Below are 17,034 nucleotides of genomic sequence, written 5' to 3' on the forward strand. Positions count from 1 at the left end.
AAAGAGTGTTTTGATCGAGAAAGTGTAGATCCGCGAGTTCTTCCGAGTTCTTGCCACCACATCCACTACCCCTCCCCCCCCCCCCCCCAGGTTAGTCTCCTGTCTGCGATCATCTTCATTTATTTCCTGAACGTCTGCTTAAATTACCATCTTTTTTTTGATTTTTTAAATTACCATTTTTCTTATCGATTTTTTACAAATGGTATTTCAACTAATGAATGCCGGGTCACCTGGCAGTACCCTTAATTGATCAGATTGCGTGTTTCTTTGAAAGTAGATATATTATAATCGTGACTAAGTGAGTGCTTGTAAAAAGTCCATGCACACGAATTCCAGATGTCTGTCTTTTTTTCTTTTTTTTTGCGCCTTCATTCGCTTTGCGCGGGAAACTCGCAGACATTACCTTGCAGTACACTCATTGACCCTACAAAAAAAAAAAGTCTCACTAACACCATAACTTCGGATGGATTGAGCATCTGAGGAAAGCGATAGAAGATAATTACCGAGACTGAAAGCTCAAGATTATGGAAACAACCCTAGATAGGATTAACTGCTCCTTTACGACTGGCTGATGGTCTTCCTTGCTTTTTTTAATCACGCATTTTGACTGCCCTGCTTACATCGTCATGAAAATGTGGTAATCTTTTAGACGACGGCGTCAGTTCCTCAAAAATGCAGAGATTCTATAAACATTCATCTTCCAGTGATCTGCACAAAAGGCTGATTACATGAACAGAACATATACATGCGAGTGAAGAGTTTACTCTATTGTATTCAAATTACTGTACAGTACTTCCGTCAGCGATTATTGATCATGATATGAAAGAAATTCAATAGTTCCAAGTACATCAACCTTTCTCTCGCGTATATACACTGTATATATACAAATATATATAATTATATGTCTGTATATGCACGTATATGTGTTTATCAGCAAGCCTAATATGCTCTTTTACTTTCTCACACGACTTAACAGTATTGTGAAAGAGATGCTTGTCTCCCTGCTCGGGGTGAGTGACCAGTGAAGATAAGATATAAGAACATTAGATTCGTGAATTGGATTCCTGGATTCATAATATGAGAGGAAGGTTGGTATTAAAAGGAGCTCTTTCATGCACGTGTTCATAAACCAACAAAGTCCATGGCAACACATAGTTATGGTAAAACTTCTCGATTAAAGAATCGATGGTGACGGCGGATTATCTACAGACATTACAAAACCGCTTTTGTGAGAAGAGTTGTTTCACTGAATCAGAACAATAAAAACTCATCTGAACGTAATATAGTATGGAATGGATACTCAGTATTACCGCACAAACTATCATATCTGGGTCCTGTTTCATAAAGCTGTTTGTAAAGTTACGCACAACTTTACGAATGACTAGAATATGAAAGGCCAATATGTGTGCCATTCCCCCCCCCCCCCCCTCACATTTCAACAACGTACGACTGTATGTCAATATTTCATCTACATTGGGGCAAAAATACATTTTCAACTAAAAACGTGTGTTCATTATCATCTGCAAAATTTCAACTTCAGTTATTAAAATTAACAATGATTAGGAAATCCACTTGGCTTGCCATATTTAAGTCATTCTTAACCTGTTGAGGACGAGTCCCGTGTATACTCGGGCAGGTGTCTACGGGAAATGCATGTTGTAGCGAAATCAGTCCATCCTCGGTTAAAGTCATGCATAACTTTACGAACAGCTTTATGACACAGGGCCCTGGCTGTAACGACTCAAACTAGTTACCATGAGGTCAGGAATGTGTCCACTCTTTTATTCCAAACAGAACACGCCTACAAAGTCAAACATCATACAGAGCTGAGAACAAAATCAAAAATTGCACTTTCTTGGCTCAAAAGCTCCTGAATCATTTAAATCTGAGTAAGACATACGTACACATCATTTACAAAGCACTAGAAATCACTTCCTATCAAGGTCATTGATCTTTTACAGATGAAAAACTATTTCAAAGAGAACATGATTAGATTACGATCGAGGGCTTGCTTAATTGTAATCACTCCTCAATAAATAAGATCTAGACACTAAAATTCATGCATACACCTCAGCACATATCAGTGACAATAACAGCAATAACGTTGCAGTACACCTTCGCAGACTGATAATCACACATGACAAAAATCATGCTGCAGTGTTTACGCAAAACACGAAAACATCTGAATACTCAATTATTACACATTCTTCTTATATTACTGTGTGATGCAAAGATAAATATATCGAAAGAGTGAAGTATCAAGAAATCCAAGCTATTTTGTGACCCAGCGAGATTTTGAATCTGGAGGCATCTGATCTCTCCAAACAAACAATGCAATGAAAATCAACTGAAAAACAAAAGAATAAAAAAGAGTAGTAACATAAAATGTTTCCATTGTACTTTTACGAGTTGTTTCTATCTTGTACCATTGTTAGGGGCTGCAGAATTGTCAGAGGGTAAGTGGCAATGATCACGATGGAGCTCCAGAAGAGAATAATTTTTGAGGAGATTGGATTTCATTCTGATCTTTGTCATTTTTGGCCACCAAGGCTAACAAGCAAGCATTCAAAGGGCTGACGGCTTTTTGTCCCCTTTGAAGGCACAAATCTCTACATATTTCTGGACTGAACGAAGTCTTTGCAGGACCAGCTGGTGGGGTTAAAGTGCGGGAAGTAAGAGGTTCTACCACTGCTCCTTGTGGACTTGAACCTACAATTCTGTATTTGATGATAGAGGGTTTGCGGCCTTATACATAGAACCACAGTAGCTCTATAACCGACCAGACAAGTGCACCCTTTGGGCCACATTCAAATCTGTGTCAAGATTCTTTCTTCATTCATCCATAAAATGCAATGCACCCATTGCTCCAATGATCACACTTTTGATCAAAAAGAAGAGAAGAAGAAAAAAAAAATCTTCTACGTGCAAAGTTCTCTTTTGCAGGTGGTGTTACTGCTTAGCTCTCTGTCGACCATTTTGCATGCAGCATGCCATAATTACAAGTAGGTCCGGGGGTGCAAATGTATGGAGTTTTGGGCCATTTCTTTTGCACACAGAACTTGGTATAAAGGTACACGGAATGAAACTAACAGTTATATCCAGACACCGGACTGCCGCTAGTGGCCCGAGGTACGAAAAATACGATGACACACTATGCCATGTCATTTTGCATTAAATGACAGAATTGCACTGATTGAACACGCATTTAATGACACCTCACTCCAACAATACGTCACATACTATTCGCAAAATTGCTGGAAACGATCAGTCTTTAGTTCCCCGCTGCCCCCTCCCACACATGCACCCACACACACACACATCTTAACACCTACACTCACATACGCACACACATTCTTCGACAAATTGGTGCACCACGAAATATACAAATAGAACAGCTTGACGTGCAATTATAAATCAGCAACGTAGAAATCTCTGAAGCGCCACCAATCATTTCTACACATCTCTCTACTCACAGGTCATTTCCGGTGGCCGGCACGATTAAAATGGCACGAAAGGTACAAAGGCAAATATATATGCTAATCTATCTCCTAAATCTCATAAACACAAGCCCATTAGTTCTGCAGCAACTTGGGATTAACATCCGACGACATTGGTAAATCTCCCCTCATCATGAACGCTAACAATAGCATGAGGTGAATACTACAAAAAAACAACAACAAAAAAACGAATGAATAAAAAAAGTTTAGGATTGATTTCTTTGTTTTCATTGAATTTTTCTGCAAATTTCTGCAACTACTTGAGAATTCACTTACATTTCCTTTCCATATAATTTCTCAATTTGCAATTGTTGAAAGAACAAGAATAAAGCACACAATTCCACCCATATGCTATGCAAAGAAATAAAATATGAATCTTAGATAATTATTTCAAAGCACGCTGTACACTATCTCATTGCAAAATGCATCCCTCTGCCAAGCCACCATACCATATTCCTCCGTGCTACGACAAAATCACGTGACAGTAACCACAAGACCTCATGACTCGCATACATTTCACATGCTGGACTCCGAATGTGGTCGGTTTTCAAAAATTGCATAAAACTACCGCCACGTTCCCAGATGTGTTCCTGATCATGACTGTGCAAAGCAGTCGCAGAATCAATGAATCTATTTCATCCTAATCATCAACCAAATTTGTTGGGACACAAATATCTGGGTGCATTTCATGCACAAATATAGCATTTACGACTAATAGCAATAAGGTTATCAACCCATATAACCGTACCTTGTATCACTAACTTGTCAGTCCCATCACCACACACACATTGATAAATCTACTACTTACTTCCTACATTAATTGGATATTCTGAACACCACAAAGCAATCAACAAACTACACCAAGAGTGCGCACACGTTTTGATTTAGGTTGTTCCTACTGAGGTGTCGGGGAAAGTACTCAGGCGAGACTTGAACCCATCACCTGCTGACTGCTGCGCAGAGGCCTGACCACTGGTCCAAACTTATCATTTTCATACACCAAGATCATTAGAGCATAATAGTACTTGGTGGGTAGGTGAATCAGAAGTTGATGAAGTGTTGTGACAATCACAAATATCATTAACAAAAGGGTGATTTCAGATATATTGAATACATCTTTAAAAGAAGAGAAAAATAAGGATAACTTTACAATGTTTTCATTAAAAAGAAGAATGACCATTCTGTAATAGTTTCATCACTTTTCGGTTTGGGCGCTGTTTTTTATGTTAATGTCTATTTTAACCATAACCAGGGGGCTTCAATCATACCTAACAATAGTCCTGATTTATGGACTGACACAGCAATGCATCTGACTCATTTCACACTAGTAACTGTTTGAATTATCTTTTCTTATTTTGGAATCCCCAAGTTATGGCAGACATAAGTTACTGCCTTTTAAAACCAGATATGGGTAGGTTTATAGCAAGCTGAACCAGTCCACGGCCATGTTTCATTACAGGCATTCACAACTCTTGCACGTAACTGGGTATTGCAGCTACTACAGCAGCAACAGATTTGCTCATTGTTAACTGGCTACTGCCCTGCTGGTGCCATGGTAACTGCAAACATTCTGAGTTTCAGATATAAAGCGGGATTCTAATTACTCTAGGTAGACTCAGAGCAGAGTAATCTGCCTATTAGCTAGTACCTTTCTGCTTCTGAAGGTAACAGCAGTTGGATGGCAAGTCAAATTCACAAGCAGAAGGGCATATGTTAAACTTCTCTGGCACTAAACTTTTATTCTTTTATTTTGCCAACTTTCAGCTAAGGTGGGTCACAAGTATGTAGACACAGGATTGAAATACAGAAAAAGAAAAAGGCACTGCAAAAGGTTTGAGGTTGAATTCAACATCCGAGGCCTATTTCACACCGCCTTCACAAGAATTGCAAGGTACTGAGGAAACCCCATTTTAATGAAGATCTAAAAATCACAATGACCTTATTTATATCAGGATTGTGACTGCATTAGGGTACAAAAAAACAGAGGTGCAGAGATGGGACCGGTAAAATCGCCTTGTTGTAAGTAAGAAGGTTTTGTTATATCTGACCTCCTCATAATGAGAATCCACTGTACAGGAATTGCAGCTACCATGGCAACAGCTACAGACAAACAGCTAATCATTCGTAAAAGGTCGTTACTTGTTGCTATGGTAGCTCTGATTATCACTGTAGTTTAGAATTATTCATGAAATCACACAAGCGGAGCCAAGGTGATGTGCTGAAGGTGATGGTGGACACTCATCGGCTATCTTGGCAAGAACTTGGGAGAGGGAAAGGTTATTCTTGCAACATGTGAAGTCCAGTCCCATCTATTTTGTAATGCCCGGATACTAAAAACCACTCTCAGGGGCCTGTTCACATTTGACACTTTACATGCTTAATCCTGTGTGTGCTTTGAGTGCTGCTTGGCACTGAAAACCCCACAGCATTGCACTCTCTGTTTACAGTGCCTGGCACGTAAGGGGTTAAGAGGAATTCAACTCAAAAAATATCTCAGGGTCCTGCAGCTGCTTGGTGATATATCACACAACACATTGCTTTCTGCATAATTCTACCATGATGGTAAGGATAGATTTTCATTCCGATACTACCCTCGATTGAACATGATTACACAGGAACATCATAAATAACATTGCTTGTCTGTTCGTTTTGTGTTGGTTTTTTTTGTCACTACATACAGAAAGAGAAAAAGACTCTGGACGTTTCCGTTCCTCATACATGGGGCAAGATTTCGTCGTCGCTGTCGTCGTGGAATTCGAACGGGTTTCTCCTCGTGTCCTTCAAGAGTTCCTCATCCTCCTCCCCGCCAAAGCCGAGCAGAGATCTCGATTGCGCCCCGCCCTCCACCAGTTCCTCAGCATCTCCATTGGATAGCTAAGGGCAGAAGGAGAAGAGGGGGGCGGTGTGAAAGGGGACCTCCGGATTCAGACTTCTATATTTGAACAACTATGAATTAATTATACTGAGTACAGAGTTACAGAAGTTATAGTGATCGGGATGAGGAATAATAATGTTTTCAAAATTTGTAACAAATTGCAATGAACAAGGATCATGACATGGCAGCCTCACCATAAGAATGCATGAGTTAGGGCTCAAGGAAGCAGAACAAAAGAAGAAGGCATGCATAGATCATACACAGGTGAACTTGTTAAGCAAGCGGTATTGTAATGGAATTACACTGCTACATTTCTGAAATATGTGAGGCTCATATGTCATCAACACCGTTTAGTGTAATTTGTTTAAGATTTTCAGATTATTGGTTTCTCTGCTCGAGGGCCAAAATGAATTCCACAAGTCTATACATGGAGCTGCTGACTTATGTACTACATTATGTGAAATTATAAAAATTGTCTGAAATGCCCCTTTAAGTAGTAACATCAGTGAATGGATAGATAGATTGGCAGAACAGTGGTAGCCTAGGGTCAATGGATATTTGTTCAGACGAAAGGATGAATGAAGGGATGGATATATATGCAGATTGATGGATGGATAAATAAATGAGTGTGTCAATTGAAAGTTGTTAAGATGAATGGATAGATGGATTCACAGATGGATGAGTGGGTAAATGGATAGAAAAGTACATTGGTGGATAGATTGGTACATGGACGGATAAATTAGCAGTTGGGTAGATGGATTTTGCGAGAGCCAAGATTCAGGAAATTAAAATGTACGCAAAAGTTCCTGTTTACACTATATGCATTGAATGCCAGCAGCAATTTGCGAAATTTTCATGCCGCCAAAAACACTGTCGGCTCCAATTTGGGCATATTTCATGCCACGAAAATATCTTGCTTTACAGAAGATGGAAGGATGGATGGATAATAAATGAGTGTGTACGGGTAGACGGATAGATGTTCAGATGAAAGGAAGAATGGATGGATGGATAAATGGATGGGAAGACGGATAGCTGTTCAGATGAAGGGATTGATGACAGATGGATAAATGGTTGGGCAGATAAGTGGGCAGATAAATACGTGGGCAGATGGATAGGTACGTGGGTAGTAGGATGGATAAACAGAAAGACATATGGTTGGATGATCAAGCAGATAGGTTGATAGACGGATAAACGGGAGACGGACAGGCAAGATTATGATAATGATATTACCGATTACGACGCTGATGATGATGATGATGAAGGATAGAACGACTATTACGACTTAACCGTATCTGAGTGTAAGCAGCACGCGGCAGCAAGCTACTCTCTAATGGCCATCAATGTATTTTGCAAAACTCTTTATGACATTAATGAAGCTATCAGCCTGCTAAGAGCTTGATAAATGTCCCTCTTACGACTAGCGATAAGTTCTGAACAAAAAGGACTTTATCATGAAAATTTCAGATACTGGTGATCAATCTACTCTTTTGTCACGTATCTTGTCAGGGTGGATTTGCTACCAGACATTTTATTAGCTCTTGGGCAGTGATAAAATCTAATATCCCGTCGTTAAGATACAGGTTCTTCCGTTTTCTGAACGTGGGTGTTTGTGCAATGGTGGAAGGGGGGGGGGGTGGGACTGAAAGGGGGAGGAATGGAGTGAGAAAAAGAAGAAAAGGAAAAGAGGGTGGGGTGTGGCTTTTCACACTCACCTGTGAGTAGGAGTAGGTTGGGACTTTGGAGTATGCCCCAGGACAGCAGCACCTTAATCTCCAGTAGAGGGCTGACCTGAAACACACAGCAAGACAAACGCCCCAACAGTGACACAGGCTCAACAGAGGATATATACACACATATACCACATACACATATCCATACTCACTTGATCGAGTACTTTGTGGCAATGTTTCTAGTTTGAAAAATCTGATGTACACATTCCTGCATGAAAACAAAGTCTCAAACATTACTTTAATATTAAGCTATGAAGAAGTTTGAGCTGAATATAAGTGCTAAATGCTAAAGAAAGAAAGAAATAAAGTGATAGATCTGATTTACCAAACTCAATGTTTGATGAGTTTGATAGCAAACAGGTGAAGTACCACTTCTAAACATTTTAACAGTCCATGATCAGATAGAGCAAAATAAAACCTTTCCAGTGATACCTCATTTTTTTAACATTACAAGAAACTTTCTTGAAGTTATGGTTAAAAAGCTTTGTTCTTTGTTTTTTTTTAAAGCAGCTTTAATCGCAAATATCTCAAATCAACAAGAATTGCACAGTCGACTTATTTTGCCATAAAACACTTCATTTCCTAGTCAATAGTTTGAGAGTTGACTCTTTATAAGCATGGTGATACAATCTGTATTTCTTAGCAGATCTCTTGAAGGTGACGGCACATTTCTCAAAATTTTGTATGTTAGAGTGTTGTTGTTGTTTTTTCATTCCTTTGAGCATAATCAAACAGCTAAACCAGCATAATTCAGCACTTGCTAACATTGAGCCACTTCCAAACTAAACAGAGTTTTTAACTCAATGACCTTAACATCGAAGAACTTAACTGTAAGGATCTGACGTACATGATAGCACATGTCATAAAACTTGCGGCACAACCAAACGGCCAAGACAATTCCATACAAGCTTTCATGGTGCAGTCATTACAAGAAGAAGATGAGGCCAGGAGAGAGAAATCAACTTACCTCCGCTCCCTCTTGTGGAAAACAATCGCCAGGACGCAGAGGAAGATGATGACGAGGAGCACCGCAAAGATGATGGACGCCTTCCGGTGCTTGGCATCGACGACATCATGGCTACCGCCATCATCACCTGGTATCACACTGGGTGAGGAGGGAGGAATGGAGGGAATAAAAAAGAAAACAAGAAACAATACTCATCACGAGTCTAGAATAATAGTAAAAGTGGACATTTTTACACGAGTAATTTCTCATGATCGACCGGACAAAATGAACTCCGCTTGTTTTTAACCTAGCAGGTCTATATGTATGTAAATGTCGTTTACATCAAGCTCGCAGTTAATCTATGACCCCTTTGAGGGCTGAATTTCTTCCCGTAAGTGCACGCCTGCCCGCAGATGCTCCCAATGAATGAAATAGGAGTCACTGCATGCAGCACACTGCGCTTCTGGATTTTATCATCATTGTTAGTTAACTATATATATTCTCATAATTTACGAAGTATACAGGATAAGTTGCTTCTAAAGCAATCTCACTTAAAAATGAAAGTAACTTTGGGGGATTGTGCCTTCAGTTGTGCTGCTCCAAAACTTTGGAATAAATTACCTGAGAAAATGAGGAAGGCCCCATCACTTGCTGCCTTCAAATCTTTGTTGAAGACTTACCTTTTTCAGAAGCCTTTGATTAATTTGTTACCTATTTTGTGTGTGTCTAATCAGTGACAATGTCAGGAGCTCTGTTACATCACAGGGCAGTAAAGTATATTTACATAGTAGCTGCGCTATACAAATTTGTCTAATTATTATTAATTATCATTATTATAGAGTCATATCATCGATGCTAACAACCATGTGAATGTAACATATAGCTATGAGTTAATTTGCCAATCACTGACGATAATATGAACGTGGCTACAGATACTCACACTTTTCCTTCGATGCAAACTACAGACGTTAGCCACAGGAAAGTGTACTGACAATTACTCGACTCGTAGTAGAACTCTGGTGCCCCCTGCAAAGGGACGGAAAAGAGGTCAATGATACCATAATTAATTCTGGCACAGTTTGCCTTCCATAAGCCAGGGCAGACCTACCAACAGCAGACGTTATTGAGAAAATGTGGCGTTCATCATAAGAGCATGCTTGCAAACTTCTTATTGTCTTGTCTTTTGGCACGATTTCTGGGGGGTGTTTCATCCACGCTTGTCAGCGCCGACAGTTCAGCACCGACAACTGTCGGCGCTGACCAATTTCAGCAAAATCCTTGGTTTTGATTGGCCGAAATGCTCTGGTCACTGACTGTTACTATGGTGATTCAAGTTGTCAGCGCCGACAAACGTTGATGAAACACCCCCCTGATGGATTGATAAACAGTGTTAAATCAGTCACCCTGGCTTTCTAAGACGTGACAGATATTCTAGAACAGGTGTTGTTCACATTTCTTGCTCTGCTCATGTGTATAAGTCAATGCTCTCAACAACACATGCAGTTACACAAAGACATTCATGCGCATAAGTAGTTACAGTTGCAACTATGAACTCAATACACTTTTTTCATGTTGACAGTTTAACCCATTGAGGACAGTTTGATTTTGCTACAACACACATTTCCCATAGACGCTTGCCCGAGTATACTCTGGACTCGTCCTCAACAGGTTAACAATGGGATAGTTTAAGACCTACCACAATTGAATTCAAAGTGCAACTTGAATGATGATATGTTTTATACATACGGCCACTATAGAAAAGGGTGACATGACACTTGCTTCTGCAACAATTGCTCTGGTCTTAATTTTTCCAAGGTCTTAGGGTTAGAAGTTAGGGTTGTGATAGGGTTGTAGGCTTAGTTTGATGATAGGATTAGGGTAAGGGTTATATCAGTGGGTAGAATTTATGTTTGGCTTAGCGTGCAGATATTTCATGGGAGCAATTGTCCCAGAAGCAAGTGTCATGGAATCACAGAAATTATAAATGTTTGTGAGCCAGCAGGCTTTATATCCCCTCCAAACAACACGGCAATGAGGACAAAGGGCCATGCCTCGGGGCACGACACATGCTGCCATGTGACTTTTTGAACCAGGGACCTCAAGATTGAGAGTTTATGGTCCCAACCACTGGGCCACAACAGCTTCCCTATGATTTTCTCATCCTGTTGTGACGTCATTGCACAGTGATAAACACATTTTACTTGATACTTGATACTGTAATCCCTCTTGCAGCTCCAAGAAGCTATACTGGGATGAACTACACATGTGTGTCATTGGGAGGTGCCACAGTGATGATCTCTATTTACAAAAAAAAAAGGGCGCGCAGTGCGAGTAAAATCTGAATGCATCCTTCTTTAAAGGATGAGGGATCCAGAAGAAGGCAGCGAGGTTGTAATAGAGGGGAGAGCAGCCTCTCTGAATGTTGTAAGGGTGGTGTACGCTATAAAGTAAAACTGACGGCAGACATGTTGGATATGCTCACCGTTCCCCTGTCGGTCTCACACTGGAATATGACTGTGGATATCACGGTGTCTGCGTTGTCCTTTCCACAGCTGTTGGGTTTTGTCACGACCATTTCTATCAACTCATCTGAGTAAAAAGAATCGAGATGAAAAAAAAAAAGTGAACATGAGAAAAAAAACACCAAACAATCTGGTAAATTTCAGAAATTTGTGGCTATCCATGTATACAATTTCTGATGAGGACTCTTCATCTTTCTTGGTTGAATTCTGAAAAGACCCGAGCATGCTGCTTTAGTGATCAGTGTTACAACCAGGCTAATCTGATGCTTTCTGGGGAACTAATCCTCTAACAACAATCTATGAAGAACAGTACACACAACACTAATACAGGACGTCAATGTACGACTTCATTTGTATTGTATGATCGATGAACCACAAGTTAAGTTGTGTGCTTTGAGGTCTTTAAATCTGAACGACAACAGCCCATTGAATAATTATTTAAGAAATAGGATATGCAGCTCTGAATATATCGTTGTTGTGAAGAAAGTCGTCCCACAAAAGCAGACAAACTTGAGGCACCTCCACAACTCTCCTTACGATCTGAAGTCCACAGGCTGGCAAACAACGTGCAGCAAAACTACCCCATTAAAGGGATGGTTATAATTTTGGTTGAGACAGAGATTCAGGTTTTATTGCCATTTCAAAATCGATTGTAATCAAATAAACTGTTAATTCCTCTTAAAACCATATGCTCTTTAATATTTCATTTTAGTGGTTACATGTATCTGGCAAAAAGTTAAAATCTGAATCCCCGTCTCAATCAAAAACTATACCATCCCTTTCATAGTCAGACACGAGATTGCAGTTGATATATAAATGCAGCCCACCTTCTGGGTCTCCCCTTTCAGGTCTGTCCACGGAACAGACCAGCCGCTGCTGAGGATCGGCCATGGAGTTGAAAGGAACGTCATACCTGCCTCCATTGTTCGACCTCTCAGTGATCAAGTTTACAAAGTCGCAGGCTTTTCAGCTGACCGCCCCCCCCCTTAACCTTCTCTGGAAGACCACTGTGAAATGTGACGGATATTTAGTGCAGCGTAGTTTCAGAGCGTATTGAGAGACTAATAGGTTTTTATCAACCCTTTTTATTACCCTTATAATTTTTTTTTGAATACCCTTTATTAACAAAGTATTGAGAGAAGTTTGTAAGGCCGAGTGAAGTCATGGCCTACCCCCATTCCTTTGTGAACATAGCTTCTGTAGACCCGATCTATTCAATATACTTGATTTTCAGGCTGCCATGGCAAATGAAACTCTACATCAGTGCACTCAACAGACGTTATAACCCAAAATTTAGCACCAATATCTGGACATGTTACACACTAACGACAAAGTCTTGTGATGACTCTGGCTCAGTGAGTGGAGCGGCTGCCTTCACAATCGGGAGGTCGTGGGTTCAAACCCCGGCCGCGTCATACCAAAAGACGTTAAAAGATGGGAGTTGCTGCTACCTTGTTTGCCGCTCAGCAGTTGAAAAGGTTAGAGCAACGTCGATCTGGCGCTGCTCAGTGGCTGCCGGGCCCACGATCAATTGGGCAAAATGAATTTCCATTCTTGGACAATAAAATTTGGAGTTTATATGGAGTTTTTTATACCTTCTGCGTAATACTTTCTCGTCGACCTCATCCCAACGTCTCGGAAGAAGTTCTTGTCCGATTTCTTGGTCTGGCAGATGGCTGCATCTGCGCACGTTTGAGTCAGGTTGCTCGGCAGGGCTTTGTCCATGGTGATGAAGTAGACATAGGAGGACTGGGTGCCTGACGCCTCCAGACGGCTATCGCCCTCTGCCTGCCACGTCCTGTGAGCAGTAACAATGTAGCCATGACAACATGAACACACAACAACACGGAATGTACCACACACTGTGTCAATGTACAATATAATATACAGTATTATACCATGATTACAGTGTACATGTATATTTGGGGAGTGTACTATTGTGAATTGAAACTAGTCAGACGATTATGTGAGCGGTTGGATTTCATGATCAAGAACCACGGTGATGGAATGGAAAATATGTATTATTGTTAATGATTTCCACCTCAGCGATGATATACAATGTACACAACATTTATGTTTGGGGAGGCAGTACATTCACAAGTTCTTAATTTCACAAATATCTGCCGACACATGAAATTCACAACATATACATTGTAAACAGTATTCTATAAGTTGAAAAACTAAATTCTCACGAGACATCTAAAAGTGACGACCCAGGTTGACAAAGGTAGTTAATTACAGTGTATGTGAAATCCATGGTTCATTTTTAAACCATGGAAGAAATCAAGCACATAATAAGGGTTGCTCGCACATGTGCCTATTAGCATACACTTATTACCGGAAGTTTGTTACCATACACAGTGTGTCACATGCATTTCCATGATTAAATCTGCATAAGCAATGGCCTAGATTTAAACTAGTTTTGTGAATTCTGGTCCCAAAAAAATCCACCTATTGCCAAAGGCATATTTAAACACAAATGTACTTACGCTTGTTTCATTATTGGGCTGAAATCCATGACAACATTTGTTTCTGGATCGGTGATCTTCATATCTTTCATTGTCACTGGCACTCTGGAAAAAGGAAGGGGGGGGGGTGGGTTAAGGATGAAGAAAATGTAGACTGAATTCAACCATGCAAGGAAATAAATAGTATGTACATGAGCATGATCATTTTGATACAAGAATCCAGTTTACTGTATTAATCAACTGGCCCAACTTGTGCAGACTTCAAAGTGTATCTAATTTGTATGGGAAATGCTTTGCTTTGTTCATGCAGTAATATACAGATACACAGATGCAGAGAAACATAATAATAATAGTAATAGTAATAGTAATGATAATGATAATAATAATGATAATAATAATGATAATGATAATAATAATAATAATAACAATAATAATAATAATAATAATAATAATAATAATAATAATAATAATAATAATGATAATAATAATAATAATAATAATAATAATAATAATAATAATAATAATAATAATACAATGATTATAATAATCATAATAATGATAATAATAACAACAATAATAATAATCTTAAAAGCTAGTTTTTACTTGGCATATTTCACATTTGTTATGTATCTCAATGCGCTTTACAGACTATCATTACTCAGGTCACTGGATATATCATCACCTGCATGTATTATATTCAATATATCATATATTCTTATACCAGCACTGACGGTGCTCATCTTCCACTCACATAGACAGTGGAAGAAATGAATATCACTATCAACTTATCAATCACTAAACCAGCTAACCAACTGATTGATTAATCAACCAAATCTCCCATAAATAGCCATTTTACAAAGTGACTCATTGATAGATGTGACATAAAATATGCAAAGTTGTATGTTCCCCTTTGAAATTATAGAATGGAGCTCATAAACATATTCTATGTCTGTTTTTTTTTTTATTACAGTGTCACCATATACTTTGTTCAAAAAAAAGAAAGAAAAAATTACTGAAGACATGAGAAGGAATTCTCCAGCTTTTCTTATAAACTATGCTCACCTTTCCTCTTTACATGCCACAGTAGACTTCCATTCGAAGATGAATTCACATTTTCCTCCCACCACTTTTGACCTGGGAGAAATATCAAAGAGAGTGATTAGAAAATGGCCCTTAACACAGAATAAAGAGAGCTGCAAAAATTATTGTTTTCCTGAATGTTGCAGTTAAAGTGTGTACAACTTCCCTCTTGTGTCACGTTCACTATGTACACAGCAAGACACATCAGTCAAAACACTTTATCTTTTGTACTGACCTGTGATGAGGATATTTTACAAATACTGTAAAATATTTTTATTTTTCACATGATTAATCTTTCACACTCAGCAGGGTAAGACGGATTTTGAATGTTTTGAATTTTGTAGATGGACACGATAATTGAGCAGACACGTTAAACAGCTCAATACAAAATATTGTTTCTACACTATTCGATGTCAACATTGGAGCTAATTCATGAATATGCTGTGAAAAAGTAAAACATTTTTGTGCTCTCCTGAAATTTCATGATTTTGATATATGAGGTTGAGTCACCCAAGGGACGTTATTTTACACGAAATCATGAAAAAAAAAAGGGACTGTCGCACTTACTCCACAAACACGGGGTTGCCAATTTTGTTGGCGCACTTGAAGGTGATCTTGACGGTGCTTCCGGTGGTGGCGGTTCCGCTGCCGTCGCAGTCCGACACTTTCTCCCCTTCGCCAAAGGTCACCACTAGATCAGGCGTATTGCCTTCGGTCGGGTGAAGATGGGAGTTGAAAAACAACAACAATAAAATGACAAGAGGTAGTTCTTTCTTTCTTTCTGTCACACTGCCTTATGATCATGGTTACAAAGTGATGTCAGTAGCTTCGGGCACATGTTTGTAGGTTTCGTGAAATACTTTATAAGCCGAATATTTCGCGAAGCTTCTATTTTTGCGAATTTCGTGAGTTGGGTGCTATGTGCGAATTTAAAAATGCCTGAAAATATTAACTCAAATCCCGACTTGAATGTGACTCGCACACATACATTTTCTCTGTTCAGTCATGTATACCACAATCGTGAATTTAAGCACTCGCTTTGCAGTTTTAGCCATCTTTGTGTGGTCACACTCTTGCTTGCCAGTTGGTAGTCAAAAGTTAGTGGGCAACAACCTGGGCTTAATCACAAAAAAAAAAACCCTTTAACAAAGACAAGAAAAAAAAAAAAACCTCTCCCAAAATCCATCACTATACAATATTTTATGGCTGTGCGATACAAATGGAGGCAGCAGACAAATGGATAATAATGATAATCATTTGCGTAGGGCATGTCCAATGTGAAACTGATCAATGCGCTTTACACAGTAAAAACATCTCAATGATGAGCTCAAAAAGAATGAGGGAACTTTTTGAGATTTTGGGACCAACATGAATTCTCTTCATGAATAAACTTAGGTCAGAGAGAGAGAGAGAGAGGGAACATCTGCAATATTCCTCAACACCGAGGGCGCTGTCACTAGCACAATTAGGTGGCAGGATTGCCCCATGAGACGCCTGCACAACAATTTAAATGAAACCAGGTGAGAAAAATATGGCATGCACAACATTGCAAGAAATGAGACACTGTGCATGAAGATGGTCAATCTCTCACCACTAGTGGTCAGCTGCTGCGTGTATTCCATGCCCAGGACGTTCACCTGACCGTCGGGGCTCTGTCGACACATGCCTGCCTGGGCCGAACATCCCTCTGGAGTGTCGTAGGCCGGCTGGCACAGGTTCATGTAGTACCTGGCAGAAGATATTATTTGCAGAAGAGATGATGATGAATAGACAATAAAGGAGAGAGAAATGCATCTTAAAGGACAAGTTCACTTTCATAGACATGTGGGTTGAGTGAATGCAGCAATATTAGTAGAACACATCAGTGAGAGTTTGAGGAAAATCGGACAAACCGTTCAAAAGTTAGGAATATTTGA

General features: G+C 39.5%; 1 protein-coding gene across 1 annotated transcript in view; it reads right to left on the bottom strand.

Moving 5' to 3' along the window:
* Positions 1-5,490: 5,490 nt before the first annotated feature.
* Positions 5,491-17,034, bottom strand: part of LOC139711167 (cation-independent mannose-6-phosphate receptor-like) — a 62,249-nt gene continuing 50,705 nt past the window's right edge. Inside the window, exons 35-44 of the mRNA XM_071623082.1 lie at positions 16,710-16,846; positions 15,686-15,827; positions 15,101-15,172; positions 14,060-14,143; positions 13,166-13,368; positions 11,531-11,637; positions 9,989-10,074; positions 9,070-9,207; positions 8,085-8,160; positions 5,491-6,371 (exon numbers count right to left, since the gene is read on the bottom strand). Coding sequence (XP_071479183.1) covers positions 6,210-6,371; positions 8,085-8,160; positions 9,070-9,207; positions 9,989-10,074; positions 11,531-11,637; positions 13,166-13,368; positions 14,060-14,143; positions 15,101-15,172; positions 15,686-15,827; positions 16,710-16,846 — 1,207 coding nt within the window. The 3' untranslated portion in view covers positions 5,491-6,209. The remainder of the gene's footprint in view (positions 6,372-8,084; positions 8,161-9,069; positions 9,208-9,988; positions 10,075-11,530; positions 11,638-13,165; positions 13,369-14,059; positions 14,144-15,100; positions 15,173-15,685; positions 15,828-16,709; positions 16,847-17,034) is intronic.

Source organism: Diadema antillarum, unplaced genomic scaffold, assembly GCF_040938485.1.
Source record: "Diadema antillarum isolate AM-2024a unplaced genomic scaffold, OU_Dant_1.0 seq00001621_RagTag, whole genome shotgun sequence".
NCBI classification, from domain to species: Eukaryota; Metazoa; Echinodermata; class Echinoidea; order Diadematoida; family Diadematidae; genus Diadema; species Diadema antillarum.